At 40.9% G+C, this 27,005-nt stretch overlaps 1 protein-coding gene across 1 annotated transcript in view; it reads left to right on the top strand.

Moving 5' to 3' along the window:
- The window catches only part of BICC1 (BicC family RNA binding protein 1), a 347,766-nt gene that overhangs the window by 300,314 nt on the left and 20,447 nt on the right, over positions 1–27,005 (top strand). The window contains exons 11-17 of the mRNA XM_052640473.1: positions 79–240; positions 843–1,039; positions 1,169–1,301; positions 2,092–2,248; positions 14,538–14,697; positions 19,298–19,337; positions 19,706–19,860. Of these exons, the coding sequence (XP_052496433.1) occupies positions 79–240; positions 843–1,039; positions 1,169–1,301; positions 2,092–2,248; positions 14,538–14,697; positions 19,298–19,337; positions 19,706–19,860 (1,004 nt within the window). The remainder of the gene's footprint in view (positions 1–78; positions 241–842; positions 1,040–1,168; positions 1,302–2,091; positions 2,249–14,537; positions 14,698–19,297; positions 19,338–19,705; positions 19,861–27,005) is intronic.

Genomic DNA, 27,005 nt, shown 5'->3' with positions numbered 1-27,005 from the left:
TCCTAACGGCAATATCGATGCCATCTGTATATTACAATCTTGAATTTATGTGTATTGACTTTACATTGATCTTTTCAGGTCTTTTGGGACCCACCACCTTATCTCTCAACACTTCAACAACCCCAAACTCACTTTTAAATGCTCTGAATAGCTCAGTCAGTCCTTTGCAAAGTCCGAGTTCTGGCACCCCCAGCCCCACGTTGTGGGCACCTCCACTTGCTAATACTTCAAGTGCCACAGGTCAGTAGTATTTAAGTACAATCGAAGGTGTGTATTCCTAGGTATTATTGGTTTCTAAGTAAAATTTACTAGTGGTTCCGTTTCCTCAGGGAAAAATTATGGCTCAGAGCATACTGCAGCCAAAAAATTCTCCAAAGTGTCAGTCAGTTAAAATGAAGCATAATTAAACAGTGAGTTTTTCATAAAAGTAATATGTAATCTTCAGATGTGACAAGCAGATCAGGAAAAAGAGCGTGATATACACAGAGCAATGGCAGAAACACCTGAGGGTCACTGACCTGGTAATTAGGAAATGCAGGTTCTAGTTTGACAAATTTGCTTAGTAGTCTAATGCACTTGCAAAGTCTAGCTATTAATAGTTTCCTTGTCTGTACAATGAAGAGCTTAGATTAAATACTCTCTAAATGTTGTTCCATTCTAATACTCCTTTGTTTTTATAGTAATGTGTTAAACCTATTAACAGAGGTATCAAAATTGAATTTTCTGCAGCCTTGACAGCAACAGAAGTGGCTATTTTGTTGTTACTTAAAATAACAAAACAATGCTTCTTGATTGTGAGTTGCTTCGTGTCTCATACCTGTCTTCGTGAAATGCTGTTGTAGGTTTTTCTGCTATACCACACCTTATGATTCCATCCACTGCCCAAGCCACGTTAACCAATATTTTGTTGTCTGGAGTACCCACTTATGGGCACACGGCTCCGTCTCCCCCTCCTGGCTTGACGCCTGTTGATGTCCATATCAACACTATGCAGACAGACAGCAAAAAAATCTCTGCTGCTCTAAATGGACACACACAGGTAATGCCCTTTAGCAAGAAGCTTGTGATTTATGCTGTTCGTAAACGAGAAGCCACTGGTAACGTTCTACCTGAAATGAATTTTAGGATTGTGACCATATCTCTGTGCTATTTTCTACCGTTATTTCAGTCTCCAAGTATAAAATATGGTGCAATATCCACTTCATCACTTGGAGAAAAAGTGCTGAGTGCGAATCATGGTGACCCATCCCGGCAGACAACTGGATCTGAGCAGACATCTCCCAAATCAAACCCCACGGAAGGTATCTTTCCTTCTGAGCTTCAGCCTGCTCTGTTGATTGGATAAAGGGATGGTAAAAAGCCTATGCAGTGATTTTTGAGTTGGTTTTGCTAACTAGTTATGACTCATCCTGCCTCAAGGATGCAGAAAGACAGTATCTTGAACAAAGTTCCAAAGAACATGGTGAAAGAGCACTTTCCCATTCCATTGGAACTTCCTACATTAAAGTGAATGTAATTGTGCAGCAGGAAAGCATTAATTTGCTGTGTAATTTTTTTTCCAAGTAGAGTATTTCTTTTTTTTTTTCAAAGTAACCTGCAATTTGTGTTCCTGCTTTTTTTTTTTAATTTTAATTGGAGGCTAATTACTTATAATATTGTGGTGGGTTTTGCCATACATTTCTATCAATCTTTAAAAAATATGAGGGTCTCCTTTTCAAATTTCATCTTGCATTTTTAAGATAGCCTTAATTTAAGGTATCATCTCTGTAGCTGAAAGCTCTTATGCTGTGTCTCCGTAGAGTCAGAATCTGATTAGCTTCTATTGCAGGTGGTTGTTGATAGTAAGGTGATACTTTGCTTTTTTTTTTTCTTTTTTTGATGTGGACCATTTTTAAGTCTTTATTGTATTTGTTTACAGTACTGCTCTGTTTTATATTTTGGTCTTTTGGCTGCGAGGCATGTGAGATCTTAGCTTTCTGACCAGGGACTGAACCCTTCACCCCCTGTATTGGAAGGCAAAGTCTTAACCACTGGACTCCCAGGGAAGTCCCCTGGATTTTTACTTTTTTTTTTTTTTCTTCTCCTCTACAGGTTGTAATGATGCTTTTGTTGAAGTAGGCATGCCTCGAAGTCCTTCCCATTCTGGAAATGCTGGTGACTTGAAACAGATGATGGGTCCCTCCAAAGTTTCCTGTGCCAAGAGGCAGACAGTAGAACTGTTGCAAGGCACGAAAAACTCACACTTACAGTATGTGTCTTAATCCTGAAGCCCTTGACCCTCTGAAAGAAAGTATGTAGCGGGTTGGATGTATGTTAAACTGAACAGTGAGTGCTCTTTTATTTGTGTGTTGTTTTCATTTTTTCTTATAATTGCCTTTTCTTTTTACTTTTAAAAATTTTATTAAGAAATAGTGTCTGGTAACCTTCACCTTTATGATAAAACAAAATTCAGCTAAGTAAATTGAAAGATCAAATTGATTTTATTCAACAGTTCATGAATCAGCAGCATCCCATGGCAAATGGGATGCTAAATCTTAGTGTTTTATCTGATTTGAAAAGGACCTGGATATTTAGTGACTATCCATCATTTAATTTAGCAAAACTTTCAGGTTTTAGGTTACAAGTAATATTTTAGAGAAACTATTTAAAAAATGTACTGGAAAACTTTTATCTCATTTACAGTTGCAGTAATCCCCTTTTATCTTTAGGGGATATGTTTCAAGACTTGCAATGGATGCTTGAAACCATGGATAGTCCTGAATTCCACATATTCTCTGTTTTTTCTATACATATATAACTCTGATAAAATTTAATTTATAAATTAGCTACAGTTAGAGATTAACAAAAACTAATGAACACTTGCAACAATATGAGTTATGTGAATGTGGTCTCTCTCATTTTATCTCTGTCTCTAAATACCTAATTGTACTATACTCACCTTTCTTCTTGTGATGATGTGAGATGATGGAATGCCTGTGATGAAGTGAAGTGAGGCGAGTGATGTACGCATTGTGCTGTACTGTTAGGCTATTACTGACTTTCTGATGGTACGTCAGGAGAAGGATCATGACTCTGGATCGGAGAGCCATGTCACTGTTCATGGTTGGGGAGTCCCAGGATGGAGTAGAGTGACGTGGCAAGAAGTTTCATCACACTATTCAGAACAGCAAACTGTGAAATTTATGACTTATTTTTGAAATTTTTCTTCTAATATTTTCAGACTGAGGTTGATGGTAGGTAACTAAAACCATGGAAATTGAAACCACAGATTAAGGGGGACTACTGGATTCAATTTACTTGTAAGCACTTAATCTTTTAAAGCCACTTTAATAGAGCTTTTTTATGAATTAATTTTGGCAGTACCATCTGTAGGTGGAAAATTCAGTACATCTCTAACACATACATTGTTGTTGTTTAGTTGATAAGTCGTGTCTAACTGTTCTGTTATTCTTTTATAGCCCACCAGGTTCCTCTGTCCGTGGGATTTCCCAGGCAAGAATACTGGAGTGGGTTGCCATTTCTTTCTCCAGGGGATCTTCCCAACTCAGAGATCAGACCTACTTCTCCTGCACTGGTAGGCAGATGCTTTACCACTGAGCCACCTGGGAAGCCCCCAACACATACAGAGACACACATGAATTGACAGAGACCTTTGGGGTTCCACTTTTAAATTACTGCTATGACTCAAGTACAATAATACAGAATTTAACTAGTCATTAAAAAGTGTTGGATTTAAGTTGTTTTCTCGTAGGTGAAATAAGTCTGCTCAAAGGGGTGAAGTTTTTTACTGCATTGGTGGGGAAGACACTTAAAATTTTTTTTGCCCACCTATGTTTCAGATGATCTTTTCCTTTTGTTCATCTTTTGATGAGAATTAATTCCCAGAACTTTTTCGGGGGTTATCAATGTTATTTTTTTTCAAACTTTAAACTTTTTATTTTATATTGGGGTATAGCCGATTAATGGGCTTCCTAGGTGGTGCTAGTGGTAAAGAACCCACCTGCCAGTGCAGGTAGACACAAGAGATGCAGGTCTGATCCCTGGGTCAGGAAGATCCCCAGAAGGAAGGCATGGCAACTCACTCCAGTATTCTTGCCTGGAGAATCCCATGGACAGAGGTGGGCTACAGTCAATGGGGTCACAGAGTCAGACGTGACTGAAGTGACTGCGTATGCATGCGTAGCCGATTAACAGTGTGTGGTACTTTCAGGTCAACAGTGAAGGGATTCAGCCATATATATACATGTATTCATTCTCCCCCAAACCCCCCTCCCATCCAGGCCGGTGCATAACATTAAGAGTCCCATGTGCTGTGCAGTAGGTCCTTGTTGGTTATCCATTTTGAATGTAGCAGTGTGTACATGTCAGTCCCAAACTCCCTAACTATAAGGGGTGTCATATGATATTTCTCCTTGTCTGTCTGCTTTACTCAGTATGACACCCTCTAGGTCAATCCATGTTGCTCCCACTCAGAAAATGGGCAAAAGACCTGCATGGACATTTCTCCAAAGAGGACATCCAGACGGCCAACAGGCACATGCAAAGATGCTCAGCATTGCTAGTTATTAGAAAAATGCAAATCAAAACTAGAGTGAGATGTCACCTCACAGGTCAGAATGGCTATCATCAAAAAATCCACAAACAACAAATGCTGGAGAGGGTGTGGAGAGAAGGGACCCCTCCTCCTACAGTGTAGGAGGGAGTGTGAACTGGTACAGCCACTACGGAGGTTCCTTAAAAAACTAAAAATAGAGCTACCATGTTACCCTGCAATCCCACTCCTGGGCATGTGTCCAGAGAAAAACATGATCTCAGAGGATACATGTACCCCAGTGTTCATTGCAGCACTGTTTACAAGCCAAGATATGGAAGCAAACTAAAGCCCATAGACAGATAAGATGTAATACACATATACAATATACCTATATAATATTACTCAGCCTTAAAAAGAATGAAATGATCCCAGAAGTTTTTAATGCGACATTTGCATCTCAAAGGTGCAGGGAAAGAATAAAATTTCCTCCAAGGACTTTGGCTTCCTAAGGCCAGAATTTCTACAATACTAATGAGATAAATAGGGGAGGTTTTAGGACTGATAAAAGGAATAGATGTTAGTAGTAAGTTCCTAGTTTTGCAGAGATTTCTAAGATAAGGAAAAGGAGTTGTTCTTAATTTTCCCCCAAATTGGATTGCAGCCTAAGTGACATTATAGTTTGAGCCACCCATCCAAGTACATTTTCCTTAATTTCCTTAAAAAAAAAATATCAGGGAGAAGGTTTCTAACTAAGGTGGAAATCAAAAGATTTCTGTGTTCTGCATTTAGAGCTGTTTGCCTTTGAATATTTTAGTGCATCCTTTCACAGGCGCTTTAGAGCACCTTTCTTTCCCTCTGGGTGCATAGGTAGTTTCATTTTGCTTAAGGGAAAAGGTGTTAAAAAAAACTCCCATCAGCTTCCAAATTTTGACCAACTTCTGATTACAGAGACACTTTAGTTCAGTCACTCAGTCGTGTCCGACTCTTTGTGACCCCAAAAACTGCAGCATGCCAGACCGCCCTGTCCATCACCAACTACCGGAGTCCACCCAAACCCCCATGTCCATTGAGTCGGTGATGCCATCCAACCATCTCATCCTCTGTCATCCCCTTCTCATCCTTCCCTCAATCTTTCCCAGCTTCAGGGTCTTTTCAAATGAATCAGCTCTTCACATCAGGTGGCCAAAGTATTGGAGTTTCAGCTTCAGCATCAGTCTTACCAGTGAACATCCAGGACTGATCTCCTTTAGGATGGACTGGTTGGATTTCCTTGCAGTCCAAGGGACTCTCAAGAGGCTTCTCCAACACAACACTTCAAAAGCATCAATCCTTCGGTGCTCAGCTTTTTTATAGTCCAAGTCTCACATCGATACATGACCATTGGAAAAACCATAGCCTTGACTAGACGGACCTTTGTTGACAAAGTAATGTCTCTGCTTTTTAATATGCTGTCTAGGTTGGTCATAACTTTCCTTCCAAGGAGTAAGCGTCTTTTTACTTCATGGCTGCAATCACCATGTGCAGTGATTTTGGAGCCCAGAAAAATAAAGTCAGCCACTGTTTATACTCTTTCCCCATGTATTTGCCATGAAGTGATGGGACCAGATGCCATGATCTTAGTTTTCTGAATGTTGAGCTTTAAGCCAACTTTTTCACTCTTCCTCTTTCACTTTGATCAAGAGGCTCTTTAGTTCTTCTTCAGTTTCTGCCTTAAGGGTGGTGTCATCTGCATATCTGAGGTGATTGATATTTCTTCTGGCAATCTTGATTCCAGCTAGTGCTTCTTCGAGCCCAGCATTTCTCATGATGTACTCTGCATATAAGTTAAATAAGCAGGGTGACAATATACAGCCTTGATGTACTCCTTTTCCTATTTGGAACCAAATGAGTTGTTCCATATCCAGTTCTAACTGTGGCTTCCTGACCTGCATACAGGTTTCTCAAGAGGCAGGTCAGGTGGTCTGTTATTCCCATCTCTTGAAGAATTTTCCACAGTTTATTGTGATCCACACAGTCAAAGGCTTTGGCATAGTCAATAAAGCAGAAGTAGATGTTTTTCTGGAACTCTTTTGCTTTTTTGATGATCCAGCAGATGTTGGCAATTTGATCTCTGGTTCCTTTGCCTTTTCTAAAACCAGCTTGAACATCTGGAAGTTCACGGTTCATGTAATGCTGAAGCCTGGCTTGGATAATTTTGAGCATTACTTTTCTAGCATGTGAGATGAGTGCAACTATGTGGTAGTTTGAACATTCTTTGGCATTGCCTTTCTTTGGGATTGGAATGAAAACTGACCTTTTCCAGTCCTGTGGCCACTGCTGAGTTTTCCAAATTTGCTGGCATATTGAGTGCAGCACTTTCACAGCATCATCTTTCAGGATTTGAAATAGCTCAACTGGAATTCCATCACCTCCACTAGCTTTGTTTGTGGTGATGCTTTCTAAGGCCCACTTGACTTCACATTCCAGGATGTCTAGCTCTAGGTGAGTGAGTACACACCATCATGATTATCTTTTTTGTACAGTTCTTCTGTGTATTCTTGCCACCTCTTCTTAATATCTTCTGCTTCTGTTAGGTCCATACCATTTCTGTCCTTTATTGAGCCCATCTTTGCATGAAATGTTCCCTTGGTATCTCTGATTTTCTTGAAGAGATCTCTAGTCTTTCCCATTCTGTTGTTTTCCTCTATTTCTTTGCATTGATTACTGAGGAATGCTTTCGTATCTCTCCATGCTATTCTTTGTAACTCTGCATTCAAATGGGTATATCTTTCCTTTCTCCTCTGCTTTTCACTTCCCTTCTTTTCACAGCTATTTGTAAGGCCTCCTCAGACAGCCATTTTGCTTTTTTGCATTTCTTTCTCTTGGGGATGGTCTTGATTCCTGTCTCCTGTGCAGTGTCACAAACCTCCGTCCATAGTTCATCAGGCACTCTGTCTATCAGATGTAGTCCCTTACATCTATTTCTCACTTCCACTGTATAGTCATAAGGGATTTGATTTAGGTCATACCTGAATGGTCTAGTGGTTTTCTCCACTTTCTTCAATTTCAGTCTGAATTTGGCAATAAGGAGTTCATGGTCTGAGCCACAGTCAGCTTCCGGTCTTGTTTTTGCTGACTGTATAGAGCTTCTCCATCTTTGGCTGCAAAGAATATAATCAATCTGATTTCTGTGTCGACCATCTGGTGATGTCCATTGTAGAATCTTCTCTTGCTTTAAAAAAAAAAAAAAAAAGCTTTTAACTCTCTTGTCAGTTTTCCATATAGACAAACAGTAAATATTTCTGGCAGTGTTGAACAACCCCTTGGACTTAAAAGCTATTTGAAATGAGAGTGCAAAAATTATTTTATCTTCCTTTCTTTATTGGGTACTATACACAGAGATCCAGGAGTGCTGGCTCTGGTAAGAATTCTCACCCTTAGCTGACTTCTGCCAGTTTTTTGAGAATCTCATCTGTAGGCTCCAAGGAGGGTTTAAAATAGACGGTTAGCTCCAGTGTCTGTCAGAATTTGGCAAAGTTTTTCATTCATTTCTATTTAATTTCCCTTAGCTGTTTAAGGGAGTAATGTAGCCGTTTACAAGAAAATCCCTCAGAATCGCATCCATTTTGGGAAAGGCCGGTACTGAGACCCTCTTATGAGGATGTCTGCTGATGCTGAAAACTCGGCCTCTGTGCACCAGCGCTGAATTGAATCTCAGAGTGATGCTGGGGTGAAATAAAAAAGAATAGCTTTATTACTTTGCAGAGCAAAAGAGGACACTTCAGGCTTGTGCCCTGGAAATCTGTCCCAACATGGAGGGTTTAGTGAGTTTTACAGTAATAGTTCTAGGGCAGGTTGCTGATAGGGATCAGGATGTGTGCAGGCCTCCATTCCTCAGGCAGTCTCCTCACCTGAGGAGCTTCCTAACCTACCCAGCTTCTCTGGTTCTCAAGGCTATCAAACCATTAGCTTCCCTCTGGAATGACAGCTGCTTCATCAACTAGTTTGTCTTCCATTTGTTGAGGGTTTTAGTTCCCTGCTGCTGCTGCTGCTAAGTCGCTTCAGTCGTGTCCGACTCTGTGTGACCCCTAAAAGAACGCAAAGATGTTAAGTGTATCTGACTGAGGTGGAGCCGGGACCCTGCCCCAAGGCCGCACCACTGTTTCTTGGCTGCTCCTCCCTTGTCTCTGAATCCCCTTCCTTTGATTAGCAACTGTTCAAATCTGCCCTTTGGAACTCAGGGAAGATCATACAGGCCAGAGCTTGTTCCCTACATGGAAGAAACCGGGGACACAGAAAGGCTTCATGACTAGAAGCCCCACGACCACTAACATGGTGGACTTCTGTTGCGGTCTTGCAGTCTCTTCAGAGTGGAAAGACAGTTCAGACAGGATTACTAGAATGAGTACTCAGAGAGGATGGGGGTTCCTGGTGGTCCAGTGGTCAGGACTCTGCACTCTCACTGGTGAGGGCCTGGGTTCCATCCCTTGTTGGGGAACTAAAATCCCACAAGCAGCATGACATGGCCAAAAAAGAAAAGTATAGAGACAGCAGTAGCACATAGCCAGTCATACTATCTCTTGTTTTAGGAACCTCTTGCGTCTTTAATTTTTCATTAGCCTTTTTGCAATGAATCTTTCAGTGAAGCTATTTTGGAATTGAAGCCTTTTGGAGCATTCTGCATGTGAATTAAAATAGGTATCCTTCCCCCCACCCTTTTTTTTGTGGGAGTGGGGCAGGAAAGCTCTTGCTTTTAAGTGCAGTTCTTAAATGATCTTATATAATTGGAATATTCCTCATAATGGCCATTCTAATTATAGGCTGTCTTTAGTAACACTGACATTTTTATAGATAGTTACAGCTTCCAGGGCCATAGTTCTTAGATGTAAAATCAGCAAGTGTACCAGAAGGTAGAGTGCTTAACTCTTTGAATATTAAGGATCCCATTTGTTTCAGGTAAGCCTTTTTTGGGTTTGGGGGAGCCACATTAATGTGTGCTGTGGGCCTAGGGATTGTGTGGTATTTTACAGTGAGCCTTGTTGCATGGAAGTCTTCTTGAGGCTGGTGGATGAGCTAGTGTCAAGCTAACCTAGACAGCTTATGTGACCAGCTTATTTGAACTCGGGAGTCCTTGAGTTAGGTGGAGAGTACTTCATTCGCTTTTAAAGGCTTCACCCTTGCCCACTAATTTTTGCAAATTTTTGGCCACAGAGATTCCTAATAGCAGTAGCTTGTACAAAACAAGACGAACAAACACGTACACCTTAAATCGGCAGTAACCAAAAGATTCTTCTGTGTCCCAGCCATTTAAAGGCCCTGTGTGCAGCCCAACAATTCCTGCCATGGGGAGAGAACTGGGGAAAGAACTGAACCAGCAGACCTCAACAAAGGGGACTGAGGACTAGGGGCTCCACGTACGTGGTTCCCACATGGATCTTGGGACAGAATCAAGGCCTGGGGCTTTCCACCAATTAATTGACTGTCATGGTCTGAAGTAAAGGGTAGGGGCTTGAGCTCCAGGCAGAGCCATCTGCCAGATTCAGCTGACCTGCCCTGTACTGGGAAGCCCATTAGATTGGGAGCTCAGTGCAAAGAGAACAGAGCTCAGAACTGAAAGGAACTTACCCACAGACCTCAGAAATAGAGAGACAGAGAACCGAAAGGGTTTGCAGGTGCCACACCCATGTCTCATGCCCAGAGTTACTGGAAGTCTCCTTCAGTCTTATTCCTGCCATCAAATCTGTTAAAAAAGAAAAAGAAAACTAAAATTAAACTCAGTTTAAAGATCAAATTTGCTTTATTCAACAATTCATGAATCAGCAGCATCCCATCTAGTAAATAGAAAGAAGCTCCAAAATGCTGTAGAAAACATTTTTAAAGCAGCCAAAAGGAGGGACAAGGAAGTCTTCCACCAAAGAAAGGATTATTTTAGGCAAGGTCACCTTTCTGCGAAGTCAAGTGGGCCTTAGGAATCATCACTACGAACGAAGCTAGTGGAGGTGATGGAATTCCAGCTGAGCTATTTCAAATCCTAAAAGTGATGCTGTGAAAATGCTGCACTCCGTATGCCAGCAAATTGGAAAACTTAGCAGTGGCCACAGGACTGAAAAAGGTCAGTTTTCATTCCAATCCAAAGAAAGGCAATGCCAAAGAATTCTCAAACTATTACACAATTGCACTCATCTCACACACTAGCAAAGTAATGTTCATAATTCTCCAAGCCAGGCTTCAACAGTACTTGAACCATGTACTTCCAGATGTTCAAGCTGGATTTAGAAAAGGCAGAGGAACCAGAGATCAAATTGCCAACATCCGCTGGATCATCAAAAAAGCGAGAAAGTCCCAGAAAAACATCTATTTCTGCTTTATTGACTGTGCCAAAGCCTTTGACTGTGTGGTGGCGGTTTAGTCGTTGTGTCTGACTCTTGCGACCCTGTGGAGTGCAGCCTGCCTGACTCCTCTGTCCATGGGTTTGTGTAGATCACAACAAACTGTGGAAGATTCTTCAAGAGATGGGAATACCAGACCACCTGACCTGCCTCCTGAGATATCTGTATGCAAGTCAGGAAGCAACAGTTAGACCTGGACATGGAACAACAGACTGGTTCCAAATTGGGAAAGGAGTATGTCAAGGCTGTATATTGTCATCTTGCTTATTTACCTTATATGCAGAGTGCATCATGTGAAATGCTGGGCTGGATGAAGCACAAGCTGGAGTCAAGATTGCCAGGAGAAATATCAATAACCTCAGATACGCAGATGATACCACCCTTATGGCAGAAAGTGAAGAGGAACTAAAGAGCCTCTTGATGAAAGTGAAAGAGGAGAGTGAAAACATTGGCTTAAAACTCAACATTCAAAAAATAAGATCATGGCATCTGGTCCCATCACTTCATGGCAAATAGATGGGGAAACATTGGAAACAGTGAGAGACTTTATTTTGGGGGGCTCCAAAATCACTGCAGATGGTGCCTGCAGCCATGAGAATTAAAGACGCTTGCTCCTTGGAAGGAAAGTTATGACCAACCTAGATAGCATATTAAAAAGGAGAGACACTACTTTGCTGACAGATCTATCTCGTCAAAGCCATGGTTTTTTCTGTAGTCATGTATGGATGTGAGAGTTGGACTGTAAAGAAAGCTGAGGGCTGAGGAATTGATGCTTTTGAACTGTGGTGTTGGAGAAGACTCTTGAGAGTCTCCAACCAGTCCATCCTAAAGGAAATAAGTCCTGAATATTCACTGGAAGGACTGATGCAGAAGCTGAAACTCCAGTACTTTGGCCACCTGATGTGAAGAACTAAGTCATTGGAAAAGACCCTGATGCCAGGAAAGATGGAAGGCAGAAGGAGAAGGGGATGACAGAGGATCCCCTTGTCATCGCTGACATGATAGACCTGAGTTTGAGCAAGCTCAGGAGTTGGTGATGGACAGGGAGGCCTGGCGTGCAGCAGTCCATGGGGTTGCAAAGAGTCAGACATGACTGAGCGACTGAACTGAACTGACCTTCCTTTGGGAGAAGGCAGGGGTCTGTCTGGCAGATTACCTCACAAGTGTTGGCCAGGAAATTCCAGATAAGACTGTTAACACTGTATTACAAGGAGAGGCTGAAACTGCAGTTAGGCTAGAAAGCTTTGGTTTGTTGATATTGGGTTTAGCACAAGTGACTCCATTTTGGGCCTGTTGTCTCTGTAAATCTTTGTTTTCCTGCCCTTCTTTTAGCTGGTTGGGTTTATATGTGGAGCCTTTAAACCACCTCTTTCGCTCTGAAACTTAAACATTCTCTCTGCTCTTCAGTAATCAGCATGGTGATTTTAACTTTGAATTTTGCTGTAAGAAATTTTCTCAATGTGAATTCTTCATTTGGCTTTGAATTTCCAACTTAAACTATGGCTCCCTGTTCCAAGTTAGTTAATTGTTCACTCTGATAATGAATACATGGTAGTATCATGAATTTACTTATCACAAAAAACTGTGAATATAATACCTGTATTATATTAAATATAAATATAAATAGGAGTTTCCCTGATAGCTCAGTTGGTAAAGAATCTGACTGCGATGCAGGAGACCCTGGTTTGCTTCCTGGGTTGGGAAGATCCATCGGAGAAGGAATAGGCTACCCACTCCAGTATTGTTGGGCTTCCCTTGTGACTCAGCTGGTAAAGAATCCCCCTGCAATGTGGGAGACCTGGGTTCAGTCCCCGGGTTGGGAAGATCCCCTGGAGAAGGGAAAGGCTACCCACTCCAGTATTCTGGCCTGGAGAATATAAAGTCCATGGGGTTGCAAAGAGTTGGACATGACTGAACGATTTTTCACTTCTTTCACTTATATTAAATATAGTTCTCCCTTGCCATAGCACTGTTAAGGATAACAAATGTGTTATCTTTACTTTCTTTTTCCATTTATTTTATTTTTTCAAATAGGCAGTCTGTTCATGTTTTAAAAATGCAAAACAGTGGAAGGTTTCCACATTGAAAAGTTTTTCTCCCATCCACTTCATCCACCCAGTTTCCTCTACTGTCTTTTATATCCTTACAGAATAGAGTGTCTCTAGGCAAATATAACACATGTATTTTTTTAATTAAATTTTTTTATTGAAGCATAGTTGATTTAAAATGTGTTAAATAATAATTCTATTCTTACTTCCTCCATTCCTCAGCAAAATCTGTTTTGCTTTTATGAAAAGAAAAATCTGTTCTACTTTTATAAAGTCTTTGATTAAATTATAATTTTTCCCATTTTTCCCAAATCTGCTTTTATCTGTGTTTTTCTTGACATGGTACTAATATGCCAAATGAACATTATTTGTTATAGGGGGCTTCCCTGGTGGCTCAGATGGTAAAGCATCTGCCTGTAATGTGGGAGACCCGGGTTTGATCTCTGGGTTGGGAAGATCCCCTGGAGAAGGAAATGGCAACCCACTCCAGTATTCTTGCCTGGAAAATCCCATAGACAGAGGACCCTGGTAGGCTACAGTCCAAGGGATTGCAAAGAGTTGGACATAACTGAGCAACTTCACTTTCTTTCTTAGAGGAATAAGGTTAGAGAAGTAATTCTGGCTTTAAAACCAGCAGTGATGTGCACTGCATACTTCCTTGCCTTCTCTTATGCTGTTCCCTCTGAGTTGCTGCTGTTCAATGGTGGACCTGCAGACGCCCTTTCAGTTCCAGGTCACAAGCCCGTGTGAGGCCTCTGTGAACTTTTGTCAAACAAAGCTCTTTGCTCTTCCTGTTGTGTTCCAACAGCCCTTTCTAAATTCCCCTGAATTCCTCTGGCACAACTAAATAGTGAATGATACAAAAAAGAATGTGTGAACAAATCAGCTCTTTGACTAATACTGTTTGTTATTTCTGTTTCACTTGAGCTTAACCTTCAGTTGGAGTTAAGCTTGAGGTGCATGTTTGGGGCACTCTAAATTCTTATAATTCATTTAACTCTCCCTCGTTTTAAGAAGCACTTTCATGAGGTGTTCTTTCCCTGCACCCTGAACAGATACTAAACTATATTTATTTATCTGCTGCCTCTATCACAGCAGATTTGTAGCAACGTCATGTGTATTGCGCACAGATGAAATGGGTTATCTGCATGCTTTCAGACTGACTCAGTGTGTTCAGATTAGGTAAACATGGGTCAGAGATATCTCCTTGATGTCTGTAAATTAGAAATCTTGTCTGTATGTCTATTCCATATGTACCATATACAGAATGTCATATATACATATTTACTGTGTGTGAATATGTATCTTGAAATAGTTTCAACACCATGTTGAGAGTCAGCAAATCTGCGTTCATATCCCATCTCTACCATTTACCAGAGGCGGGACTTTGGATAAGGTACTTCCCTCATGTGAAAAATGGGGACAGTAATACTGCCTACCTCACAGCAATGCTGTGAGGATTGCATGAGATAGTACCGGTAAATGGTGGACATGGTAAGCCTAAACAGTAAACGTGGCCCCTAGCAGAGGTGTGGCCCATGTGGATGTAACAGTGGCATGTGCAATTCCAAACTCTTTCTTTCACAGCAGCACTGACAGGTTGCTCTCAGATCCTGAACTGAGTGCTGCAGAAAGCCCACTGGCTGACAAGAAGGCTCCGGGGAGTGAGCGAGCTGCCGAAAGGGCCGCCCAACAGAACAATGAAAGGGCCCGCCTTGCCCCACGGCCATCATACATCAATATGCAGGTAATGAGTAAAAAAAAAAAAAAAAATGGGAGAGTCATCCAAATATAAGCTGTCTAGATTGAGGGAAATGGAGAATTCAGTGAGCCTTTAGCAGTAGAGCAGAAATTCCGTCTTCCTTCTGCATGCTCAGTTCAGTTCAGTTGAGTTGCTCAGTTGTGTCCGACTCTTTGCAACCCCATGGACTGCAGCACGCCATGCCTCCCTGTCCATCATCAACTCCTGGAGTTGACGCAAACTCATGTCCATTGATTCAGTGATGCCTACTCAAAATTAAGTTTAAATATATATGCAGTAGTTACGAGTTCAGAGAAGGCAATGGCACCCCGCTCCAGTACTCTTGCCTGGAAAATCCCATGGATGGAGGAGCCTGGTGGGCTACAGTCCATGGGGTCCCTACGAGTTGGACACGACTGAGCGACTTCACTTTCACTTTTCACTTTCATGCACTGGAGAAGGAAATGGCAACCCACTGCAGTGTTCTTGCCTGGAGAATCCAGGGACAGGGGAGCCTTGGTGGGCTGCCGTCTATGGGGTCTCACAGAGTTGGACACGACTGAAGTGACTTAGCAGGAGCAGCAGCAGCAGTTAGGGATTGGTTTTGCTATAGACATTAAAAATGAAATGCAGGATTTAGTTTAAGTGAGGAAAATTCTTCAAAATATTAAAAGTGATCTACCATGCTTTATGTCACTGTGTCTTATGCAAATGACATTTTTCATCTGTTACTTAAATAATTTAGATAAATATGCGAGCTACTATTTCTGAGCATTTACTACCTCATGACATAGTCTTAGATAAATAGATATAATATCCTTCTATCTGTGAAATGGGGAAGATGAATTTGTTTGGTGGTCCTTAGACAGTTATAAAAATAACTAATGTGAGGCTTTAGTTTTTTGAAAGGAGATACTAAATATTATTGATGATTATGTTGGTTCACAGATTTTTATGATTATTTTAAACAGTTTCCTTAGCACAGATTTTCTCTGTATTCATTTTCAAACTATTGGTCCAATTACCAAAAAAAAAAAAAAAAAAAGACTATTGATCATGGAATCAATCAGATTCTGTTGATCATGGAATGACCATGACTATTGATCATGGAATCAGATTTCTGAAAATCTGATTTTTATATTGATCACAATATGAAAGATAAGGATTCTGTGCTTTTAGAGATGTCTATAAACATTTGGCTTCAGTGTCTGAATTAATGGGTAGACTTACCTACTTCATACATAGTAAGATATATCATCTCCATCTCCCCACCTCCAAAAAAGAAAAAAAATTCACAAAATCTTAGAAATAAAGAAGTTGTCACAAATATGTCAAAGAAATTAATTCACGAAACTAAATTATACTTCTGCAATTCCAGAGAAAACTACAGCACAACCCTGCTTGTCTGCTTACACTAATCCTTTGCATTTGGACATTTTCATGTTTTTAGATGAATGTTTTTACAAAAGCCATGGCCTTTACAAGGTGCAAAGTTAAAAACAAACATTTATTACATTTTCTCTGGTGGATATATTTTCAGTTATTATACATTAAAGTTCTCTCATTTAAAAAGTATCAGATTACCTTACGGTCCCTTTGTGAGTTTCATCCATCTTGTGAGTCCCATCAAGTTTATATCTGTACTGAACCATTTCATGTTCCTTTCTTTTAAAATGGATGAGAGTATTCCTGGTGATAGAGTTTCAATTTAAATAGATGTTATTTATTTCATTAGTGAAGAGCTGACTTTTAAAATCACTAAGAAATCAATGATAAGAGTTACTGAGCTTTGATAGGGAGAGAGATTGAAGACTTCTGTGATTTCTGGAGCTAAAGATGACCTTTGTCTCCTGACCATTCTTGGACTTCTGAATCTCCAGCTCTCTTTTCACATGTATCTCACTTTCTAATTTATTTTGTGGTCATTTCTCTTACTCATCCCTGCTAAGCCTCCATGTGATTTGAGGCTACAGATTACTTTTGATTCGTTATCTTATTCTCCCACAAAGTGTAGCGCAGTATCTATAACCAGAAGGCACTCAGTAAATATGTATTGAACAAGAAGGCACTCAATAAATATGTATTGACCAAGTAACTTTAGAATCTCCCCACATCTTGCCTTAGACATTAGTCATTAGAAGCTGATTTTTAACTCTCAGAGCCATTTTAGACCTAGGATTTCAAAAACATTATCAAACTGTGTTATCTAAAAATCTGACCCTCCCTGTTTACTGCCATGTTCCTTCTAGTTGGTCAGAGTCAGCCAGTTTACTTTCATTATTTTCACCCAATCATTTGTAGTACTTTTTGCCTTTATAAGTGTCCTGTTTCAGATGGTATAGTCCTCCGGGAAGAAGGGCCAGAGGGCTCTCGTCAACGGGTTCTTGCCCTATCTTTGAGACATTTTTTTCCCTAACTTACTGAAGTATAGTTGATTTACAATATTGGGTTAGTTTCAGTTATATAGCAAAGTAGATAAACATATATATGTATATATCTCTGTTCTTAGTTTGTTATGTATAAGAGACATTTTAAAATCAAGCCTAAGTTCCTGAAACACGAGAGTTGAGAGCCCAGAGTCAGCATTTGAGATGTAGCTCTATCTGGACTTCTTCAAAACTTACCTCGGTCTCTATATAGACCCATCTGTGCCACAGTCACTTATTCAGTGTGGATGAGAAGATTAAATGGTGCCATCCTAGTCCTGTGCAATACAAGATAAATAAGTTTCATTTTTTAACTTAGGTTTATATTTTTATTTAAGTTTAATTTTAATGTTCTGCTTGTGTCACTATTAAAGCTAGACACTTATCATTTATGTCACTTTAAAAGCATCAGTTCAGTTCACTTGCTCAGTCCTGTCCAACTCTCTGCGACCCCATGAATCACAGCACGCCAGGCCTCCCTGTCCATCACCAACTCCCACAGTTCACTCAGACTCACGTCCATCGAGTCCGTGATGCCATCCAGCCATCTCATCCTCTGTCGTCCCCTTCTCCTCCTGCCCCTAATCCCTCCCAGCATCAGAGTCTTTTCCAGTGAGTCAACTCTTCACATGAGGTGGCCAAAGTATTGGAGTTTCAGCTTTAGCATCATTCCTTCCAAAGAAATCCCAGGGCTGATCTCCTTCAGAATGGACTGGTTGGATCTCCTTGCAGTCCAAGGGACTCTCAAGAGTCTTCTCCAACACCACAGTTCAAAAGCATCAATTCTTCAGCGCTCAGCTTTCTTCACAGTTCAACTCTCACATCCATACATGACCACAGGAAAAACCATAGCCTTGACTAGATGGACCTTTGTTGGCAAAGTAATGTCTCTGCTTTTGATTATGCTATCTAGGTTGGTCATAACTTTCCTTCCAAGGAGTAAGCGTCTTTTAATTTCATGGCTGCAGTCACCATCTGCAGGCTCTTTAGTTTAGAGCCACTAAAGAGGCTCTTTAGCTGCTCTTCAGTTTCTGCCATAAGGGTGGTGTCATCTGCATATCTGAGGTTATTGATATTTTCCCCAGCAATCTTGATTCCAGCTTGTGCTTCTTCCAGCCCAGCGTTTCTCATGATGTACTCTGCATATAAGTTAAATAAGCAGGGTGACAATATACAGCCTTGACGTACTCCTTTTCCTATTTGGAACCAGTCTGTTGTTCCATGTCCAGTTCTAACTGTTGCTTCCTGACCTGCATATAGGTTTCTCGGTGGTCTGGTATTCCCATCTCTTGAAGAATTTTCCACAGTTTATTGTGATCCACACAGTCAAAGGCTTTGGCATAGTCAATAAAGCACAAGTAGATGTTTTTCTGGAACTCTCTTGCTTTTTCCATGATCCAGTGGATGTTGGCAATTTGATCTCTGGTTCCTCTGCCTTTTCTAAAACCAGCTTGTAACATCAGGGAGTTCATGGTTCACGTATTGCTGAAGCCTGGCTTGGAGAATTTTGAGCATAACTTTACTAGCGTGGGAGATGAGTGCAATTGTTTGAGCATTCTTTGGCATTGCCTTTCTTTGGGATTGGAATGAAAACTGACCTTTTCCAGTCCTGTGGCCACTGCTGAGTTTTCCAAATTTGCTGGCATATTGAGTGCAGCACTTTCACAGCATCATCTTTCAGGATTTTAAAAGCATAGATGATGCCAATTAAGTTACATAATTTCATAGATTGTTGTGACATCATACCATTTTACCCACAATGAAGAGGGGATTTTGAGAAACAAAGGAGGCCAATAATAGGTAACCTGAAAGTATTTTGAGAATGCATTGTTTTGAAATTTAGTGTAACTCTTATTAACTTATTCACTATATGTTAGCATATATTGATCCTGGTATGTTAAATATTCATAATAAAGAGGAATTTTTTTCCCTTTGAAGGAAGATTTCTAACTCTTGTCACTGTCATGACTTAAGGTCAGAAGTAGTATATTATTATAATGAATTGGTTTTGAAAACATGTTTAAGTTCATCAGACTTGCATGGATTACTGTCACATTATGGTGCAGAGCTTAGCGTTTGTCTCAGGCAGGTTCATGGGCTGTAGTCGTGTAATCTTTTTGTGGAGTATTGGTGTGACATTTGGATAAACTGACAATAAAGATATTTTCTGTCTTTTTTAGGCATTTGACTATGAACAGAAGAAGCTATTAGCAACCAAAGGTATGTGATACATTATGATCTATACTTTGATTTTTTTCAGTAGACACATAAAAAGTTTTTCAGTACTGATGTTGAACTGAGAAACTGGACTTTCATAAAAGGAAACTGAGAATGTTTAGTTTAAGTTGCATAAACTTTGTTGAAGTTGAATAGATTAGCATTAGATCAATTAAGAAATAATGTATCATTTTAAAATTTACTGTTACTTTGTATAAAATGTTTTATGAAGACATTTTAAGGTATTTTGTGTTAAATGATATTCAGTGGTAAGTTTTTTACATATATAGATGAAAAAATACTCATCAATGTTGTATTTAAGAAATGGATTAAAAGTAGCAAGCATTTGTTTTATGTTCTCTTTTCCAAAGCTATGTTAAAGAAACCAGTGGTGACGGAGGTCAGAACACCCACAAACACCTGGAGTGGCCTGGGGTTTTCTAAATCCATGCCCGCTGAAACTATCAAGGAGCTGAGAAGGGCCAACCATGTGTCATATAAACCCACAATGACGACCACCTTTGAGGTTTGTAGAGTCATGCCCTACTTACCCTTCCCGTCAATTCTCTCAGCAAAAGAGAACCATCTTCTCTCCTCTCCCATCCTCTGTTTACATAAGGACAATTTCTTAATGGTGATTTGCTTTAATTTCTAATATTGTAAACATATTGCTATGAAATAGATACAATCTGATATATTATGATCTTTTGTTTTCTTTCAAAGTTGTTGATCAGCTGTGAAGGAAATTCGGATAAATATGTTTTTGTTAGGGGAGAATGTCGGAGAGCAGGGCTAAGATTAAGCAAAGGGCATATGTAATATGCCATAAAAAATGTATAAGGAATTCCTTCATTCCAGGGTATCACTCGCAAGCCCACCAGAGGGGGAAAAGGCAATTATTCAGCAAAAACAAGTTCTCAGATCTGAGTTAAAAATTCAGTGTGTTCAGATGTGCCGGGAACACCGCAGGAAGTATCACAAACAAGAGCTCCAAAACATTATGCTTCCCAGATGTTCGCTGCAGGGCTTAGGGGTGAGACGGGGAAGCTGGCATCCTCACCAGAGGGAGAAGGGACCCAGAGCTCCTTGCCTCTCGGGCGGGCTGTGCGTGACTCAGTCAGCAGGGCCTTTTCGGTGGCAGAGTGTCAGATTTTGGCTGTAAGTCTTTTGCAAGTGCAGGTGGAGTTAGAATGTGTGTGCATGCACACACTCACACACACAACTGCAGAGACTGCACAAACCCAAAAGATGGATGAAAATTATCCAAGAATCACAGTGTTCAGTCAGACCACTGGAGGTTCAAAAACAAATACTGGTTAAGCATCTCATAATTGTTAGTCTAATCACTAGCATTTGCAGATTGACATTCATTTCTCCACCCATTTTCTTTGTAATAAATTAGAATGTTGATGAAAGGCAAATACAAACATGCGATTTTTCCCCCCTTTGTCTCTTTCAGAAAGTGAAAAAGAAAGTACTATTGAAATACTAAAAAGCACAGTCTCCTGCAAATTTCATTGTCAGACTTACAGTAGCAACTTGGCAGGGTATATTTAAAGTCTGAAGTTACTGTTGGCAGCTAGAATGCAGGAAGCATTATGAAAGATTTGAGGCCCTAGGAGGTATACACCCCTCTTTCTGCCATTAGAGCTCTGAGAGAAAGTCAACCTCTCCTTTCATTGGCAGAGACCTTAAAAACTGCTGTGCTCATCCTTAGGCTTCCACTGATACCTGCAGTCGTCTGTGCTCACCCCCACCTTCAGCAGAGTGGAGCTTTAGGTGGCTGATTATGTTTCTGTCATTTCAGAGATGAAATAGTTCAGTTTAGAAATGCTAATTCAGTTCTGTTCTCAGAGACCAATAGTCTGACAGGCTGAAATGACGATCGTTCTAATAAAGTAGTTGTCAAATGCAGGGGCTATGGGAACCTGACAGCCACCACTGACACACGTACAGCTTTGATGGGTGACTTCACGCCTCAGAGCCCGTTTTCTCATTGCAGTTATTTTGAGCATGCTGTGAGAGAAGGCATCCAGTGCTTACTGTGGTGTGCAGGAAGTCTCAGTAATATTTAGCAACTACTGTTATTTCTACCAAAGAACTTTACCCCAAGGAAAACCAAGAGCCTGATGAAAGATATGATTCATATACATATATGAATGCTTATTACTGGAAGTATTTCTGTACATTCAAACTAGATATGCTTTTTATATCTAAAGGAATGCTTTAGAGTGTTACATGAACACATAATGTGCTAGTAATAATTACCTTAAATCACATTCATTTATTTCTTTGATGTTTTATATGGTACATTTTCATCCATGAGCTTATTTGATCCCTATAAATTCCCAGTGAGGGAAAGGGTCCCAGATCAGTTAAGTGTCTTACTTGAGGTCATGGCAGTAGTTGTTAGAAAAAAGGACTTGAATTCATTTTGCAAAATTTCATTATCCTTGTTTTCCTAATGGTTTAACTCAGAGGGTACATAGCAAGTTAGTTAGTCACTCAGTCATGTCTGACTCTTTGCAACCCCATGGATTGCAGCCCACAAGGCTCCTCTGTCCATGGAATTTCCAGGCAAGAATACTGGAGTGGGTTGCCATTTTCTTCTCCAGGGGATCTTCCCGACCCAGGGATTGAACCTGGGTCTCCCACATGGCAGGCAGATTCTTTACCATACGAGGTGGTTTATAAATGCTCTAGAGCCATGTGAAAAGACATGAGAACCACTTGGTGCCCTTAAAAATGCAGATTCTTCCTCCAGCGTCTCACTTGTCAGGGAAACAGCCAGCAGGAACCACAGGAACCAGTAATTTACATTCTCACCGAAAGCCTAGTCTACTTCTGACTCAGGCACCCTCCTGGAAACACTGCTCTGCAGAGACCTACTGTAAGGGGAGTGACTCAAACATGGTGTCAGAAGCTGGAGGGCCTCTGCTCTGGGTCCACTGTCTGTGGGCTTGAGTTTGCCGGCTCCTGACTTAGTGGCTGAGTCTCTCCTGTGGCTTCTCTTGCTTTGGTTCTCTCGGGCCAGCCTATTCCACCTTTCTTGCTAATGTCTAACAGCTCATTCACACTGAAAGGTGGGGGAGAGGATGAAACCAGCGAGATCAGTTCCAGGGCATTCACCAGGTAACCTGCTTTTATTCACGGCCCCTTTAAACAGTGGTGATAAGAGTTCTTAGGGAATGGTTCTAGATTCTTGCAGTGTGGAGGACTTTCGTACAGCCCACAGCCATCGAAAGGAGGTAAAAGGGCCCTTACCTGGCATGATCTGATACTCTGAAGCAGCTGCTCTTTGTGGATGCCTGCCCTCCTCTTTATTCTGCTAAAACTCAGAGGGATTGTAAGCTGGGCAATTAATGGGTTAGAACATAGGGACAGGGTGGGAATTGAGAAGGACCTGGGGAGAGGTGGAGAGGGCTTAAGATTTTTAAAATGATTTACCACATCTCCACTTGCAGCTATTTTAAAATCAGAGGGTAGTTACCGCCAGAATGGCCACCATCAGAAAATACGCAAGCAATAAACGCTGGAGAGAGTGTGGAGAGAAGGGAACGCTCTTACACTGTTTTAAAATCAGAGGGTAGTTACCACCAGAATGGCCACCATCAGAAAATACGCAAGCAATAAACGCTGGAGAGAGTGTGGAGAGAAGGGAACGCTCTTACACTGTTGATGGGGATATAAATTGGTATAGCCATGATGGAAGTTTCTTAAAAAATTAAAAATAGAGCTACCTTATGACCCTGCAAGGAGATCAGACCAGTCCATCCTGAAGGAAATCAGCCCTGAATATTCATTGGAAGGACTGTTGCTGAAGCTGAAACTCCAGTACTTTGGCCACCTAATGGGAAGAATTGACTCATTGGAGAAGACCCTGGTGCTGGGAAAGATTGAAGGCAGGTGGAGAAAGGGATGACAGAGGATGAGATGGTTGGATGGCATCACTGACTTGATGGACACGAGTTTGAGCAAGCTCTGGTAGTTGGTGGTGGACAGGGAAGCCTGATGTGCTGCAGTCCATGGGGTTGCCAGGAGTCAGACACAACTGAGCGACTGAGCTGAACTGACTGATGACTCTGCAGTCCCACTCCTGGGCATATATTCAGAGAAAAACATGATCAGAAAGGATATATGTACCCTGTGTTCACTGCAGCTCTGTTTACAGTAGCCAAGACATGGAGGCAACCTAAATGTCCGTTGACAGAGGAATGGATAAAGACGGTGTGGTGCATATATACAAACAATGGAATGTTACTCAGCCATCAAAAAGAATGAAATAATGCCATTTGCAGTAACATGAGGGACCTAGAGATTGTTACCCTGAGTGAAGTAAGTCAGAGGAGAAATAGCATAGGACATCCTTTATCAGTCGAATCTAAAAGGAAATGATACAAATGAACTTATAAAACAGAAACAGACTCACAGACTATGAGAACGAGCTTTATGGTTGCCAGGGGGATGGATGGGGGAAGGCGTAGTTAGGGAGTTTGGGATTGACATGTACACACTGCTGTATTTACAATGGATAACCAACAAGGTCTGTACAGCACATGGAACTCTGCTCAATGTTATGTGACAGCTTGGGTGGGAGGGGAGTTTGGGGGTGAATGGATACATAAAGATGTATGGCTAAGTCCCTTCACTGTTCACCTAAAACTATCACAATATTGTTTGTTAATTGGCTATCCACCAGTACAAAATAAAAAGTGAAAAAAAAATTAGGGGGTAGTTAGAAACACCCTTTTTCCTTATTCTTTTCCAAAGAAAACCAAAACCAAATGGACAAGTAGAATGCTCTGGAGAAGCACGTTTAGCCAGTGGGTCCTGACTGGTGTGGGTTACCCAGTGTGCAGGGGATCAAGGCATATGGGTTTCCTGCTCTAGGAAGCTTGCTTTAGGCAAGAAACTGATGCTTTGAACACCCTGTTCACATGACTGAGAAACTAGACTTGAGCAGCTGTTTCCAGTTTTAAGGCATTTTTGAGAAATTGGACTTTTCCAAAGAACTCCTTTAGATAAGAAGCAAGTAGCTTGAGGCTTCTTTTTGTTTTCTTCAAGACTCAAAAGCATGACCCTGTCCACTTAGTGATATACTGGGACGGCAAAGGTCAAACAAAAGGTTGCTTTGACTTGCAGTATTTCTGTCACATCAACAGAACTAAAAAGTTTCGGATTTTCCTTTTCTTTTTGCCACTTACCTCTTAAAGGCGTTAGAAATGGTTGCGTATTCTCTGGAGCAGGTAAAACCTGCATCGGAAGTTAAAAGAAGGTTTTAAATTTACCCCTAACAGTAATGAGGTTGTCTGACTATTTTAAGTCTTACAAATCTAAATAATCTTGTGATATTTACCAGTTTGTTGTCTTCTAACAGATCACAACAAACTGGTAAACATCACAAGATTATTTTTTATTTAATGTTTTTAGAAAACATCATGTTTAGCCACATCTGAGGTAACTGTGTGAATGAAATCAGCTTAGATCTTAGATGAGTGACTTTTTAATACTCAAAAAGAGTTTAGATACAGAAGTTTTAAAATATATAGAAATACTACATAATGGTCTCTTTCCTGGTAATTAACCAGTTTTGAGCATGTTCTTATTTCTCTTGCTGCATGGAATTTATCTGGTTGAATTATGTTAATGATGGTTTTAGCTGAAAAACCCATTTTTTTGGTGTGAGGAGCCTTCCTTTCCTTAGGCCCCTTCCCAAAAGTCAGCAAAGGGGATCCCATAGATGTAGGAAAAGGTAACTGTGAAGTCTAGTAATTCTGCAAATATTTATCAATAAGCATTTCCTGTGTTTTGTATGCAGTTCTGGGCATTAGATACAATGCTTGAATACAGATTCTTGCTTTCACGGATAGAGCATTTTTTTTGGTGAGTAGAGAGAAATATATAAAAAGTTAACCAGAAGGCATTAAGTAATAAAAGTTCTTGATAAATATGAAGCAGAGGCTATTTTATATTGGGTAGTTTTAGCTGGCTTTAATGAGCAAATGACATTGAAGCTAAGACCTACATGGCAAGAAAGGGCCAACCTTGTGAATATCTAGGGAAATAGTACTAGGCCAGGGAAACAGCTGGCATTATCACATTGGAGTCAGAGCCAACTGGTAAGTTCATGGAGCAGAAGGTGGATAGGATGGTGGAGCACAGAAGATAAGGCTGGAGAGACAGGCAGAGACTTGATTATGGAGCATTTCAGCCCAAGGTAAAGTACTGGCAAGGGATTATTATAGGACTGTATGCTGAGAGAGGCATGGTTTTGTTCTAATTTGCATTTAAAAAAACAACCTACAAACTAGTTGCTTCATGGAAAATGGATTATTGGGGAGGGGGGAGGCAAGAAAAAATCAACATGTCCATTAAAGAGGCTATTAATGATACTGGTGGAGATTGGTAAAAGTAGGTAGATTTAAGGTATGTTTAGATACGACATTGATAAACTGACCAATTGAATACAGTGAGAGGATGAATGAGTATGGCTCTTAGAAGTCTGGCTTGAGCAACTGGGTGAATGGTCATCACTTACTGAGATGCAGGGATTCTGGGAGAGGAGTAATTTGAGTGTAGCTGGTGGGGATGGTCATGAACAATATGGTTTCAAACACTCTTAAGTTTAAAATGTCTGTGAGACAGTAAAATGGAGGTGTCAGCTTGGCAACTCCATGATGCTAAATTTCAGTAGAGAATTCAAACCCAGAGGTAACAATTTCAGTCATGGCTTGTTGTGGTCCTTTAATGGACTGGAACCTGGTGGTCCAGAGTCAACGATAAGAAAGTAAAGGAGAGAAAGAGGCTGATATTCCTTGGTTTACGCAGAAAGCCAATAAAGCCCCTGCACGGGGTTTGCTCTGTTCACGAAGGCCTCAGGCGCCCTCTCGATGGGGTGAAGGTGCAAAGCGCCTTCTTGAGAGGGTCTTAGAAGCTGGGGCAGGAAAGTGAACTCAGAGGGCCTCTGCGCTCCAGAGAAATAGCCTGAGAGAGAGAGAGAGAGAAAGAGAAAGAAAGACACGGGGACCAGAGCTCTGATGGAGCAAAGGTGTTTTAATCAACAAGGTGTGGGCATATATACTGTAATTATTCTCAGAAAAGATAAAGATTAAAATTCCAGACTTAAAAAACATAGGTGATCCATATTAAAGAGAGAGAGAGTTGTAAATAATCACTTTTACCATATGGTTCACAAGAAGGAAGAGGGTACTTATCACCGTACAGACAAACTAACGAAGGAAATGCCTGGATCCCTCAGCCCCGGGAGAGGCTTGCCTCTCCTCTTAATTCCTGAATATTCAGGAATTAATAAGGAACAGAGGATTCCTGACAGATCCAGGACAGCACACAGGAAGCCTCCTGTAAAATGCTTCCTGACAATGGCTGTTGTTAAGCTTTGAAAAAGGTTGTGATTACTGATTACTTAAGGAGAAAGTGTAGAGAGAGATGATAAGGAATGTGAAGACCAAACCTGACATCTGGAATAGAAAAGAGAGGAAGATCCTACAGTCAGGATGCAGTGGGGCAGATGGGAAGTCTTGAGAGTGGTGTCATGAGTGGTATCATTATGCCCTGGAGAAAGAAGTGTTGCAGCCAGGCGCCGTCAGCTGAGGGTGTGCTGCCGTGGGACTGAATGGAGTTCAGTGACCTGAATAGTAAAGGATTCTCTGG

This window comes from Budorcas taxicolor, chromosome 5, assembly GCF_023091745.1.
Source record: "Budorcas taxicolor isolate Tak-1 chromosome 5, Takin1.1, whole genome shotgun sequence".
NCBI lineage: Eukaryota > Metazoa > Chordata > Mammalia > Artiodactyla > Bovidae > Budorcas > Budorcas taxicolor.
The sequence above is the reverse complement of the archived record's forward strand: the minus strand, read 5'-3'. Positions and strand labels throughout refer to the sequence as shown.